Source organism: Lithobates pipiens, unplaced genomic scaffold (genome assembly GCF_037356315.1).
Source record: "Lithobates pipiens isolate NorthernLeopardFrog02 unplaced genomic scaffold, aLitPip1_a1.2 Scaffold_19, whole genome shotgun sequence".
Taxonomy (NCBI): domain Eukaryota; kingdom Metazoa; phylum Chordata; class Amphibia; order Anura; family Ranidae; genus Lithobates; species Lithobates pipiens.
Window position 1 is genome coordinate 185,128,591 of NW_027507764.1, and position 15,441 is coordinate 185,144,031.

At 41.9% G+C, this 15,441-nt stretch overlaps 1 protein-coding gene across 2 annotated transcripts in view; it reads left to right on the forward strand.

The window, feature by feature from the left end:
* The window catches only part of ULK4 (unc-51 like kinase 4), a 951,013-nt gene that overhangs the window by 657,879 nt on the left and 277,693 nt on the right, over positions 1-15,441 (forward strand). For both annotated transcript variants that reach the window (XM_077491567.1, XM_077491568.1), the window contains exon 32: positions 5,741-5,846. In XM_077491567.1, coding sequence (XP_077347693.1) covers positions 5,741-5,846 — 106 coding nt within the window. The remainder of the gene's footprint in view (positions 1-5,740; positions 5,847-15,441) is intronic.

The window sequence follows — 15,441 nt, forward strand, 5'->3', positions numbered from 1 at the left end:
CAGCTGTTGGCTAAATTCCAGCTCCTATCTCTCCACAGTGACTCACCTGTTGATATCCTGCTTGTCAGTCCTGCCATGCTTACTTAAGCCGTCCAGCCCAGATGATGTCTGCCTTCGCCTTGGTTATATCTCTAGATATGCTATCCTGTGTTCCTGTTAAAGACTTGCTTGGTTGACATTCCTTCTGGCTCCAGATCCTACTTGCTGTTCTACTACACTGATCCCTGGCTCCCTGACCTTTTGGCTTGTCAGACTATCCATTCCAGTTCCTGAACTCTGGCTATGTTTTGAATATGTTTACTCTGTTCACCTTTTTTTATTATTATTAAACAAGTGTGATTTAATTGTACTTCTTTCTTGGTCTGGTTCATGGTTTTGACAGTAGGCGAAGGCCATGAATTCAGAAGATGCAGTTACTCCACTTGTTGGTAATATTTTTTCCAGATTGGGTGACCAGGATCACCGCATGGATCAGTTTGTAATGGCATTACGGATTCTCCAGAGTCACATGGCTCACCTGGAATCTCCCACCTTGGCCGCTCCGGTAGAACAGGCTGACCCTGCTGTTGCCCCAGTATCTGTGCAGGCACCCGCCTTGAGTATTACCTCTATAAGAGGTATGTCTGGTTTTACTCCGCTTCCCCATTGGTTTGGGGGTGATGCAGTTCAATGCAGAGGGTTTCTCAACCAGGTTGAGATATACTTTGAGCTGCTGCCCCAGGTGTTTCCTACGGACAGAAGCAAAGTAGGTTATGTGATATGTAGCACTAACCCCCGAAGGAGCTGCTGGTTATTTTTGGGCTTACTGTTACCTTCCGTTCTCCTTGTGGCACGTCTAGGGGATGTCCCGTTATAGATGGCCCAGTAACTTGAGACTGACAATAGATCCACTTGAATGTATTTTATTTGCAAAATTCAAACCATTGAACAGTCTTTCAACTTGGGATCAGAGGGTTGGAAAAGGAAGTTCAGGTACTCTCAATGTCAAAGTCCAAAAAACACTAAAGAACTTGCATACTTTGACTGCATCCAGAGAATAGCCATTCGCAGCTGGATGAACACTCAGGTTGGACAGTCCCTCTCTCACAAGGCCTAGCAGCCAACAAGGTGCTTACTCAGGAACAAAGTCTTTGTCACAGACGTTGTTGCAGAACATGTAGGAAAACTAAGCTGTAGAACACTTGTAGGATATAAGAAGCAGCTGGTCGTGACTTCACAGGAACAGGAAATGTGATTATTCACAGTGGCAAGGAATGGTAATGCATTTCGAAGCTACAGCTTCTTCATCAGACCATGATTGGCTGGCAAACCTGGCAGGCTTAAAGATATAAGACTGCCAGGTTTGCCAGCCAATCAAAGCAGGCAATCCGCTGCTTCTTGTTTCCTGCCTCCTGGTTCCCAGCATTCTCTGGATCCCTGTAAGATCACACCAGTGCCCCAGGCTGCAAAGGGAAGACTTTTATGAGACTCCAGGACTGGCGATTTTCACCACATACTGAACTCATCTAATTTAACCTGTGAGGTACTACTTGTTTTTATTAAATATATGATTTATACTGCACTCAGTCTGGCGCCCCTCTGTTCCCAACCCTTCTGTCTCAATGTCCTACCTCTGAGAGCACTATGTATCCTTGTAGCTACTTTTCCAAGAAATTGTCACCTGCGGAGTGCAATTATGAGATTGGGGACAGAGAGCCGTTTGTGGTAATTTTAGCCCTGAAAGAATGGAGACATCTCCTTGAAGGTACCACTGTGCCGGCTCTCATTCTTACTGACCATAAGAATCTCACATTCTCGTCTGAGGCTTAACACCTCTCTCCTAGAAGGGCGTGATTGGCTCTTTTCTTGTCTAGTTTCAATTACATTGTCTCATTCTTACCCGGTACTAAGAATGTAAGGGCTGACGCTTTGTCATGACCATTTTTCTCCACTTCCAAGACTTCACACCAGTCTCACTTCTGCTTTTGGTGACAAAATTCTAGCCGCTCAGGTCCATGCTCCTCCTGAGAAACCTTGTGACCGCTGCTTTGTCCCAGAGTCCCCTTACTACCGTGCTCCAGACTTACCATTCTCTCAAGGCTCCTGCCACCTGGGAGGAATCGGCTCTTTTGGACCATTTCCCAACAATTCTGGTGGCCTAGTCTACGTGCTGATGTAACCACCTTCGTAGCTGTCTGTTCCGTGTGTGTTCAGAGTAAGACTCCACGACACTTCCAGTGGGCCTGCTACACCCCATAACCAATGGAGAGCGGCCCTGGACTCACCTTTCTATGGATTTCATTACTCAACTCCCAGGGCAACACAGTTATCCTTATGGTGGTTGACTGGTTATTGAAAATGTCTCATTGTATGGGAGATCTTTAGCTTACATGGGCTACCCAAGGTGATCGTCTTAGACAGGGGTAGTCAGTTTGTGTCCCGGTTCTGGCGAGCCTTTTGTGCACAGTTGGGAATTCAGCTTGCTTTCTCCTTTGCGTGTCACCCACACTCTAATGGGGCTGCAGAACGAAGCAATCAATCCATGGAGCAGTTCCTACGTTGTTCTATTTTTGACCATCATAACAGCTGGTCAGACCTCTTACCATGGGCGGAGTTTGCTCACAATAGTACCTTTAATTCTGCTTCCCTATTGTCCCCGTTTATGGCGAACTAGGGATTCCAAACTTTCATGTTGCCTGACTCATTTGTTCTGCAGAGTATTTCTGCGTTAGAGGAGCATCTCCGTGGTTTTCGTTCCACTAGGGCACAAGTCCAGGAGGCTTTGCGACATAATGATAGGTACAGACCCCACGCTGACCTCAGACTCCTGCCCGCGCCTTCCTACCAGGCTGAGAACAGGGTCTGGCTGTCATCTCGCAACCTCCGACTAAATGTTCTCTCTGTGAATTTCGCACCCCAGTTTATTGGGCCTTTCCGTATTCTCCGCAGGATTAACCCAGTGGCTTACGTGTTAGACCTTCATTCATGTATGCATAGCTCAAATGTATTTCATGTCTTTACCACCTCAGTGCCACGTCCTCACCCTTTACAGGTTGAGAACCATGAGGAGTATGAAGTACAGTCCATTCTTGACTCCTGTAGGTTCCGTGGGTGCATACAGTACCTGGTGCATTGGAGAGGGTATGGTCCAGAGGAACGCTCTTGGGTCTCATCTTTGGTGTCCTCCTTCATAATTTCCATAGACATTTTCCCCTGGAGCCTGGTGGTCCTCCAAGGGGGAGGGGTCGTTGAGGAGGGGGTACTGTCAGGGCTGGACTCAGCCCTTCCTTCTCTGAGCTGGCCACTCAGCTGTCAGGTAATTGTCAGCTCCTATCTCTCTACATTGACTTACCTGTTGATATCCTGCTGGTCAGTCCTGCTTATTTAAGCCATCCAGCCCAGATGATCTCTGCCTTCACCTTGGTCACATCTCTAGGAACGCTCTCCTGTGTTCCTGTTAAAGACTTGCTTGGTTGACATTTATTCTGGCTCCAGATCTGCTTGCTGTTCTACTACGCTGATCTCTGGCTCCCTGATGTTTTGTCTTGTCAGACTATCCATTCTAGTTCCTGAACTCTGGCTGTGTTTTGACTATGTTTACTCTGTTCACTTTTTTTTATTATTATTAAACAAGTGTGATTTAACTGTACTTCTGTCTCGGTCTGGTTCTTGGTTTCTGACAGCCATATTTTATTGTCAGGAAGATGCATAGGCGTTGCGTGCATTTCCGTGTCAGTGTCCCATATATTTCTATTAAAATATGCAACTACATGGACACAGCCGCTGTGTCCTAATATGACATGCCTGTGTAGGTCCCCGAACATATTCTGTATGCATTTGGGGACCCGCACTTACATGATATGTTGGGACACACTGGCTGTGTGAGTTCAGACATGTGTCCCAATAGAAATATATGGGATGCTGGAACAGAGATTCATGTAACACCTGTGCATCCCTGCGCCGTTAAAAGACAGCTCTGCGTGGGAGACACATGTCTTTGCACTGTGTGAATGGACTGTGACAGTTATCGTTCAGGGCATGCCTTGAATGTAACTGTTCTGGGAAAGTTAGATTGGTGGGTTCAGTTCTTTAAAGGTGAAGAAAATCCCAAGCTCATTTGGCTGTACCTCTCCTATGGATCACAGGAGTGCATTACGTTCTGCACTCCAATGACCTATTTTCAACAGACAGCAGGCTGTAGCCCACTGTCAGCTGAAGTCACTCTGCCCATCCAGGCTCGGCCAGGATTGTGACAATGAAGTCGGTATCTGCCCACATGCCTGGACCTGTAACCCGGCCGCTTTCACCCCCACTACAGCCCAGCACTCTAGTGAGCGAGGATGGGTCTGAGCATAGAGCTGGTGACTGACAGTCACCAGCTCTCTGTTCAGGGGCTGTGAGAACCTAGCGATCAGCAGCTTTTGAATGCTCAGTTCTCTGTGTTAGAGATGATGGGGGACAGATGCAGTATCCGACTGATGCTGCATCCACCTAGGTAAGTATAAATGTGCAAAAAAAAGACCAAACTTATTTTTTAAGAACAATCCCACATAAAGATCCCCTGTTTTAGTTGGGTAGCAGGACATTAAATTGTTATCTAATTGTTCTCATATTTTCTGTTATTTCATTAACTTTTATTGAGTTAATTTGGGAAAAAAATATATGCTTAGGCCAAACCATGCCAGTTGAATTAAAGAGGAAGTAAACCCTGATGGGTTTTACTTCCTCTTTTGCTCACTGCTGCAGCCTGCAAATGAAAAGCATAATGCGCTAGTATGCATTGCATACTAGCCCATTATGTGCCACTTACCTGAAAAGGAATCCAGCGATGTCCCCTGTGTGGGCAGCTTCCATCTTCTGGCCCTGTTGCTTCCGGCTCTGTGATTCGCCAGAGCCGCGTGACGTCACTCCCGTGCATGCGCACAGGAGCTGCGACTAACGGCACAGGCTAGGGAAGAAATGGCACTTTGTTTTGTTTCTTCCCCGCGCATGTGCCATAGGAATTTTCGGCAGACTACAAGTGAAATATCTCCTAAACTGTGCACATTTAGGAGATATTTCCACCACCTATAGGTGAGCCTTATTCTAGGCTTACCTATAGGTAGAAGTCCAAAAAGTGGGTTTACAACCACTTTAAGTGAAAATGGTGAGTTTGTTACAGAACACTTGTTTAAAAATGTTACAGCTATTTACATTTTTTGCTTGTCTACCCCAATACAACGTAATTACAAGGTACAATTTATGTTGCCTACTTTTTTTGTGATTTAGACAATGCATTCGTCTTGAGTGACAAATTAATGACACAGACGGGAAAGCACTTTACACAGACATTGCCATCTATCATTTATCAAGGCACCAGCATGAATTTCTTAACAGCATCCTCTTTTGTTTTTATATAGATTAACTTTATTACCTTTTTGTTCCATTTGTTATGTAGTCCTCCAACATGAATAAAGGATATTGTCATGTCAGTGTTTATAAATAAATCTCTCTCCTTATATGCTTCAGAAATAATTAGACCCACTAGTGGTAGGTGCTAAAAGAGTCATTAATCTTCCTCAAAGAGCTAACATGCCTGAAACAAGTTTTATATAAGACAGATTTCAAGTACATGTGGCAGCTGGGATATATGTCCTCCTAGCTGAACCATCCACTTGTAATGTACTGAATCCTCCAAGAAATGTGCCAGTAATTAGGGATGTACAAGCTTATGCACTTGAAGTGCATTGTATGCTCACTTTCTCTGCTTTGTTTATTACAGACACATCAGGATAACATGCTGGGAAATGTAATTCAAAATGTCATCTCTTTATTATACAACTTGGTGGTACACAAAGGCACAAATATGAAGCTGCTGTATGAACAAGGTGGGTAAAATGTAGAGGTTAACATGTTTTGTCATTGATTAATGCATGCTTTGAAAATGTTGCCAGTTGGAAATAGCAGAAAGCAAGCTTACAGTTACTCAAGCAGTTCTGAACTACTCAACAACAGTTTCCATTGCCTATGAAGGCTAATTCACGTATTGTGCGTTGACAGACTTTTACTGCATTGTAAAACGCTTGTTACGGCAAGGACACACAGAAAACAATTTCCCATTCACACTGCAATGCAGCCTGGAGCTGTGCTGCAGCACGTCACAATAAAAATACAGACATATTGCATTTTATCGTAGCGCATTGTACAGAACTGCATGCCACTATTCAGCAGCGCTGCTTCACAGTGACATGAATGAAGTGTAATTGTGTACATTTCAAATAGAGATTGTACAAAAAAAAAAAAAGGAAGCTGTGGGTAGCACTGAATTGCGCACCACACTGCCCCCTACCTAGAGTGGAAGCAGCCTTAGCCTAGACTCCATCCAGGCCACACCCTTGACATGTTTCGCTTCGCCCATGGGGCTTCATTTTTATTAATGCTTGTAGAAAGCAAACATAAAAACAAAAAACAAAAAAAAAAAAAAAATGTACTACACAAATTTTCATAGACAAATAATACAAATACAACGGATTAATCCAGTCATGGGGACAAGCATAGGATCCACACATAATCCTATGTAGCTGTGCAGTAATAAACAAAACAAAAAATCTCTTGACTTTGACAGGTAAGAGGTCTCTAAAAAAATAAAATAAACATTAACCACTTCAATACAGGGCACTTACACACCTTCCTGCCAGACCAATTTTCAGCTTTCAGCGCTGTCACACTTTGACAATTGCACGGTCATACAACACTGTACCCAAATTACATTTTTATCATTTAGTTCTCACAAATAGAGCTTTCTTTTGGTGGTATATGATCACCTCTGGGATTTTTATTTTCTGCTAAACAAATACAAAGTTTTTTTTTGTTTCTGTTACAAAACTTTGTAAATAAGTATGTTTTCTCCTTCACTGATGGGCACTGGTGGGGCTGCACTGACAGGCACTGATAATGTGGCACTAATGGGCACTGATGAGGTGGCACTGATGGGCACTAATATGCAACACTGATTGGGGCACTGATAGGTGGCACTGATGGGCACTGAAAGGTGGCACTGATAGGTGTCACAGATGGGCACTGATAGGCGGCATGGATGACGGATGAGCACTGATAGGTGGCATGGATGGGCACTGATAGGTGGCACGGATTGGCATGGATGGGTACTGATAGGTGGCACTGATGTACATTAATGGATGGTACTGATGTTTGCCAATCAGCGCCAAACAATAATGCCTGCCAATCAGTGATGCCCTTTGTGGGCACTGATTGGCATCCATTGTGGGCTCTGATTGACATCCCCGGTGGCCATGTGTAACATACCTGGTGGTGACTAGTGGTGGCATCCCTGGTGGTGCTGGTGGTCCAGTGTGGGCATCCCCGGGAGGGCTGCACTGATAATCAGCACAGGACCCCCCCCCCCCCCGTCAGGAGAGAAGTAGTTCGGCTCTCCTCTACTCGTCACCGCAACAACGTTCGCCACGCTGCACGCCCCTGGGGCCGCACAGCGGCTTGATATCCTGGCAACGTCATATGATATCCTGTTGGGATATTGCTACTTTACCAACGTCATATTGCTGTATGGCGGGTGGTAAGTGGTTAAAAATTGCCATAGCCTACTGGAATGTTTACGATATAGGATACCTTATTCATTGCCAATATGCCAATAAGAATAATGATACTCAGATCTCTATGTCACTCGACACAGCATTCACCCATCCTGACCACAACTTTTCAAATTGTTTAGGACAACACCGAGCAAGGTAAGTCATTTTATACATTGGCAGCTCTTTATTAAAGTGTCACCAACACCCTGCATTCACATCTGATCTCCCACAGTATACAGAACATTGAAATGCAATTATTTTAGTAAATATAAACCACTAAATACCTTTTCCCATTAGCAGTATATAGCAGTCTTGTGACTCCTATCAGTGTCTGGTTAACCACTTAAGCCCCAGACCATTTTGCTGGCCAAAGACCAGAGCACTTTTTGCGATTCGGTACTGTGCCGCTTTAACTGACAATTGCGTGGTCGTGCGGCATGGCTCCCAAACAAAATTGACGTCCTTTTTTCCCCACAAATATAGCTTTCCTTTGGAGGTATTTGACCACCTCTGCGTCTTTTATTTTTTGCGCTATAAACAAAAAAAGAGCGTACATTTTGAAAAAATAAAACACATTTTTTTTACTTTATGTTATGATAAATATCCCCAAAAAATATATAATTTTTTTTTTTCCCAACAGTTTAGGCCAATACGTATTCTTCTATATATTTTTGGTTTAAAAAATCGATTATCAAACATTGATTGGTCTACAAAATAGGTGATAGATTTATGCCATTTTTATTCATCTTTTTTTTTTACTAGTAATGGCGGTGATCAGCGATTTTTATCGTGTCTGCGACATTAAGACAATTTTGACACATTTTTGGGACCATTGGCATTAATACAGCAATCTATGCTATAAAATTGCATTGATTACTGTAAAAATGACACTGGCAATGAAGGAGTTAACCACTAGGGGGAGGGGGAGGGTTTTAAGTGTGTCCTGGGGAGTGATTCTAACTGTGGGTGGATGGGTTAGCAGTGACACAACACTGATCGCTGCTCCCGATTAACAGGGAGCAGACGATCAGTGTCCTGTCACTAGGCAGAACAGGGAGATGCTGTGTTTTTAAATCGGCATCTCTCCGTTCTTCCGGGCACGGTTACGGAGCTCGCGTACGCGGAAAATTCAAAGTAACATACAGGTACGTTACTTTGCCCAGCCGTGCCATTCTTCCGATGTATAAGTATAAGAGCCGGTTGGCAAGCGGTTCAAGCTTGTTTGTAGGAGGAGTTTTCATTCTCCTCTGACTGTCCTATGAGGCTGCAGGACCCCTGACCATCTGGACAGTGCTGATTGGCCGGTGCTGATCACATGCACATGCCAAGAAAAGAATAGACTTTCTAGCTATATACACCAAACTGAGCATGTTCTATCAGGAGTTAGATTAGCAGTAGAAGAGGGGGAGGTTAAGAGAAGACAGAATCAAACTGTTTTTTTTACACAATGCTGTCTGCATTAACCCTTTAGGTTCCACAATGAATACAACAAAATTGCTTTATTGCATATACAGACTGATTTTACTGTTGTGGGTTTAGCAACACTTTAATTAAATCAATCCAAGCCCTTAATCTAGGAGGATTTGGCTTCTTACACTGTAATGCAATAGCCTTTTTGACATAGAAAAAAAGAAGCCAGAGTAGAGACGTTTGTGATTCTCTAAGAGACCATCACTTTGATGGGAAGGGTCAATGACCCAAAAGAATATGTGGATGGTAGAAAAGGGCAGGCAAACTTTGGGACTTCCATGAACAGCCTGAAATTTGGCAGTGACCCAAAGGTTTATGAGGCTGTCGCAGGCGTGTACAATTAAGTCCACATGCTGGTACCTCATCCCTGTCCAATGATATAGTCCTTTTAAATTGGCAGCCTTTCCAGGCTCTCACATGGCAGTGATTTGAGCCTTCTCATAGGTTGTTTAGAAAAGTATTAAGGTGTGAGATTCGGGAGGAGGCAATGTAGCTTTAAAAAATTCTGCATTGCCATAATTTATAAGATACCATTTCTGTGGGTTGGGTTGCAGGTACACTAATGCCTCGTTTCCACTGAGCGGATTGGTTTGGTACGGTACGCTATTTTGAGTGTTTCCATTATGAAAGCGGCCCATACAACTGAGCCATACCGCACCATTCAGGGTCCTGCTTCAGATGTGGGGCCATAGAAAATGGTCCAGTATGGTTAGGGTGGAGCTACGATACATTCCACTGATTGGAGGACAGAAAAATGTCTGCCAATCAGTGTGAGGCCACGCTAGCCATTTTTTCTAAACCCCCGTATGGCTCCTGGTGGTCCAACTTGCAGTGGAAATGCTCACCTGAATAGGCTGGACCATTCTAACCCTTCCATACTGTACCGACCTGAACCGATCTACTTAGTGGAAACGAGGCATTATAGGTACTTCGGGGAGGTTTTTGGGGCGCTATAGAAAGTCTGACCATCAATAGAATAGCTGTTTTTTTAAAAGCATGTATTTGTAGCATTTATTGTTAATCCAAATCTTAAACAAAATCTCTAAACAAACCCCTTACTGTAAGGCCTCATGCACGCTGGATGTTTTTACAGCTGCTTTTAGGGGTGTCTGGCATTTTTTTTCTTTGCCTCTAAACTCCCCTGCATGCTAGCTTGTGTGTCCATGCAACTTTTAGCAGTGTTTAGTGGAAGGGGCTTTTAGAGGCAGGAAAAAAAAACCGCTGCCAGTGTGTCCAGGAGCAGCAGAATTTTGGCTTAAAAAAAAATCTGCTAAATGCAATGAAATGCTAGGCACGTTTAGTGGTTGAGCGTTAATTCATTTCAATTTAACATTAGTAAAGGTGAGAGGATGTATTCCCTTATCAAAGATGAAATGTATACTATCTCGTTAATATGCAAAATAGCCTATGGAAGTGTGCATAGCTAGGTATTCCCGTCTCAACCTCTGCACCCCTTATGGGAGCTTGCTGTACAGAGGAAGCTGGCAGATATCCTTCCAAGTAGCATGTTACAATCAGAGATACTAAACGAACACCTATGAGGCTCTATTTTTGAGGTCAAACAGGCTTTTATATCAGATCAAGTGCCCAACATAAATGTTTCCCATGAAGCTGGGGTAAGTAGCATCTTACCCGTGGAACTATAGGTCTTGACAGAAAACCTAGAGTGTATTCCCCTGTGTTCTGACGTGAGGGTCCGGCTGACAATATGCTATCCTTCTGTGCAGGGACAAAAAATGTAACAGACCATGAAAAAGGAAGGGGTGCTCAGGGACATTGTTCTCCTATATTCAATAGTTTGTCTAGTATTTCCGTATGTTAGAGTATACAACCTTTATATGGGGTTGATGTTAGTAAGTACTCAGGTTATTCGACTGTGGTCACGAAATTGCGCTGAGACTCTTTAGTGTATCGTTAATTCATTTCAATGGCCAAAAATAAAAGATTATCCTGGCCAATGAAATGAATGAATGCCCCCAAAAAAAAAACGTCCAGCTTTTTTTCTGTCAAAACGCTACTGGCAGGAGGAAAGCTGCTAGGAGAGTTTGCAAAATGTCCTGTGTGCAAGAGGCCTAAATGTGAAGCTTTCAATTTGAGCTAATAAATATTTGTGCTTTCTATGCTTCTATAGTCCTAGAACTAGGACTTACCTATGTGGACGATTTGTAAAGGCTGAAAATATCTGGACATTCTAAGCCCTTGTACACACGGTCGGACATTCCGACAACAAAATCCGTCAGATTTTTTCAGACGGATTTTGTCCGAAACTGGTGTTGCATACACACTGTCAGACAAAGTTGTCGGAAAATCCGATCATTCGGAATGTGATGACGTTAGTTTTTTTGCGACGGGACTATGTGCGGTTAGTAGCCAATAGCTTTGGTCTTGTAATTTGATCTGAGCATGCGTGCCACTTTGTCCGATTGGAATTCTTTACAAACGATCGGACAAAGTCCAATCAGATCATGTTGTCGGAAAATTTTATATCCAGCTCTCAAACTTTGTTGGTCGGACATTCCAATGGAAAAAGTCCGATGTAGCCCACACACGGTCGGATTATCCGACAACATGGTTCGATTGGACCTTTTCCGTCGGAATTTCCGACCGTGTGTACAAGGGCTTATGCTGTATTGAGGTGTTGACATATAGTTAATTTTACATTTAATATATTTTAGTATTTTATTGTGAATACTGATCATTCCACATTTGCGGTAAAATATTCAATGAAGCTGTATTTTCTATTAGACTAAAGTATGTACAATTGTACTTTTGAAGTGTTCTATTATACCAACTTATTTTTTCTGTAGTGGTCTTGCAGGATCATATAGTAGATCAATACAATATAGTGTATTCCTCCGAGGATTACTCATTTGCTTATAAATAGTTAAAATGCAGGAATGAAAAGCAGTGTTGGCATAAATGTAAAGTGACAGCTCTTATCAAGTCACACATACAGTAGTTTTCCTTGTCAGTTAGTCCCTATAGACGTAAAAGTGATACATGATATGGATATAAAACAACATTTTTATTACTTTACAACTGTAACCAGTCACACTATATCCATAAAGTCGAACATTTGTCACAATAAAATGACGTTCAACTATAAATGATGCTTTGTTAGTAATCCTGATACAATTCATCAATTTTATACTTATATACACAACATTAAAAAAAAAAAAGATAAAAAAAATGGTTTCTCTTCAGTAGAGAAGAGTGAACAGGGTAAACACTAGCAGCAAAAATAGGGAACAGTGCTATATCTAAATAGATATGCACAGATATTTTTCCATTCCACAGGGGACCGCAGACTGTTCTATAAATAACTAAATCTAATTTCTTTAGCGACCCTTTTCATCTCATTTGCCGATTTCAGATCTTTCTGCGTGTTTTTCCTATAACGGTATAAATGCATAATGAGCTGATAACAGATAAGTCCAAATAAATAAAGAAAGGGTTGAGTTGAAATACTGCTTCACTCGTTTCTAGTTTAAAGCCAAGTGTAGCAGTGTTGGATCAGAGCTAAAGTAAAAAAGCTGGCAAATAGAAATAAGCAAAATTATTTACAGTATCCCTGTTGCACATGATGAGTAAATGCATCAATAGAGGTTGCCTTTGGTAAAAACAGTTTGTCAATATGATCAGTAGATCTAAAAGTATAGTGAATCAAGGGGCAACTTTGCTTTTAGTGAAGTTCACCTTTTTTTTTCTAAATTCCAGCTTCCCTATGTACCAATATACCATTAATGTAACTCCATTGCAGAATAGAAAAAGCTTTCTCTGGCTTCTAGGAAAGGCATTACCTCAGCCTCCGGTGTGTGCCATAGAAAACTTCTCCATTACGTCCTGGTATTTACCCGCCCTCCTCCTCAAGGAGATTGCTTCACCCATGTCTGTACTCACATACAATCAATATCAAACACTATATACAGTGGATATAAAAAGTCTACACACCCCTGTTAAAATGTCAGGTTTCTGTGATGTAAAAAAAATGGGACAAAGATCAATAATTTCAGAACTCGTTCCACCATTTAATATAACCTATAAATTGTACAACGCAGTTAAACAACAAACTGAATTTTTTTTAGGTAGAGGACAGTAAAAACTAAAATATGGTTGCATAAGTGTGCACACCCTTAAACTAATACTTTGTTGAAGCACCTTTTGATTTTATTACAGCATTCAGTCTTTTTGGGTATGAGTCTATCAGCATGGCACATGTTGGCTTAGCAAAAACACTCCAAATCTGTCAGATTGCGAGGGCATCTCATGTTCATAGCCCTCTTTAGATCACCCCACAGATTTTGAATCGGATTAAGGTTTGTACCCCAAACATATCTTTTGGAATTATGGGCAAAAAGTGTAACCTTAGTTTCATCAGACCATAACACATTTTCCCACATGCTTTTGGGATGTGTTTTTGCAAAATTTAGCCGGGCTTCTGTCTTGCCTCTCTAACCCCATAGTACACATGTACCACACAGCCAGTACTTGCCAGATATTCCTGCAGCTCCTTTAATGTTGCTGTAGGCCTCTTGACCAGTTTTTTCCGCGTCTTTTCATCAATTTTGGAGGGATGTCCAGTTCTTGGTAATGTCACTGTTGTGACATATTTTCTCCACTTGATGATGACTGTCTTCACTGTGTTCCATGGTATATCTAATGCCTTGGAAATTCTTTTGTGCCTTTCTCCTGACTGATACCCTTTAACAGCGAGATCCTTCTGATGCTTTGAAAGCTCTCTTCAGACCATGGCTTTTGCTGTAGGATGCAACTAAGAAAATGTCAGGAAAGACCTACTGGAACAGTTGAACTTTACTTGGGGTTAATCAGAGGCACTTTAAATGATGGCAGGTGTGTACTGACTCCTATTTAACATGAGTTTGAATGTGATTGCTTAATTCTAAACACACCATATTATTTTATTTTTTATTCTTACTCTCCCCCCCCCCCCCCCCCAAAAAAAAAAGATTTCAGTTTGTTTTTCAATTGAGTTGTACAGTTTATAGGTCACATTAAAAGTGGAAAAATCTCTGAAATTATTTATCGTTGTCTCATTTTTTTTACATCACAGAAACCTGACATTTAACAAGGGTGTGTAGACACTTTAAGTACTTGTAATAAATAAATAAATAAAATAAAAATGAGTCAGTGTAGCTCCCAAACTTAAATATATAGATTAGTTTCCTCAATGCTTTTTTGTTTCACTGCACTGACCTGCCTGGTGCCGCACAACGTTTTTAGGAAATACTGTAAATCTTGACCATGTACTGTGCCCTATTTAGTCCTATTGATGATCCATACTCTACTCTCATCCAAAGTAATGAATGGGGACATTGCACAAGTGCGCACTTAGCACAGGACCTAGATCAGATCTATTTCTTGCAAAGGCTAAGGTCAAGCTTACATCTGTGCATATGCAATTGATGCAGTTTTTGATACTTTTTTTGCAGCACCTTTTCAAGCATGTTTTTTGTGTGTGTTCGTGTGTCATGTTTTTTTTTTTTTTTTGTAAGAGGAGACTGGTTTTTAAATGCAAAACTCTACAAAGAATGCATGTATGTGCATTTTTGATGTGCTCCCATTGAAATCTATGGAGCCAAAAATTCACCATCCTGTGTGTAAAAAAAATAAAGTCCCTGCACCTTTTCAAAAGACGCACTGCAGTAAACGGCATAGACGTGAACGGGACATGTAGTGTGTTTCTGCTTTTCAGCAAACGCACTAGAAAACTAGTTATATTTAAATGACAACGTTACTCAAAGTGAAGGTGTCATTTAATTAACTGTATATACTTCTTTTTAAATTTGCTAAAAAAAATAATAATAGGTGAAGGGTGATGACCTCACACTATCCACTTTGTCCAATCAGAGAACACTTTGTGTTCATTTAAAAATACAAGGAATTCTGTTTATGGCAGTGTTGCCAAACAAGTCACCCCCTATGGTCAGTGTACCGTTTGGCAGCCACTCCCATAGAACCTGAGCGGGACATGGAAGATAGCGGCAATTACAGTAGTAATGCCAACTACTGCAGTGATTTCTAGCTTCCCCATCAGCCCATTAGGAATGAATAATGCATACTTACATTGTGCCAAACTGGAACAATGCAAGTATGCAATACAAATAATGCTTGGAGTTCAACTTTAAACTGTGTACCTAAAGTATAACTAAAGGTAAAACTTTTAGTTTTCGATAGCGCAGAGTGGGCTTGGAACGATTACCAGTTTTTATAGCTGTATGAGTCTCTGTTAAAGGGGTTGTTGGTTGGTTGGGGTTTTCACCTTAATGCATCCTATGCATTATGGTGAAAAACCTTCTGTGGGGCTGCAGCCCCCCGAGTCCCGGTTTTACTTACCTGACCCCAATCTTTTTCCGACCAGAAATAAGCACACCAGTTGTAGCTGGTG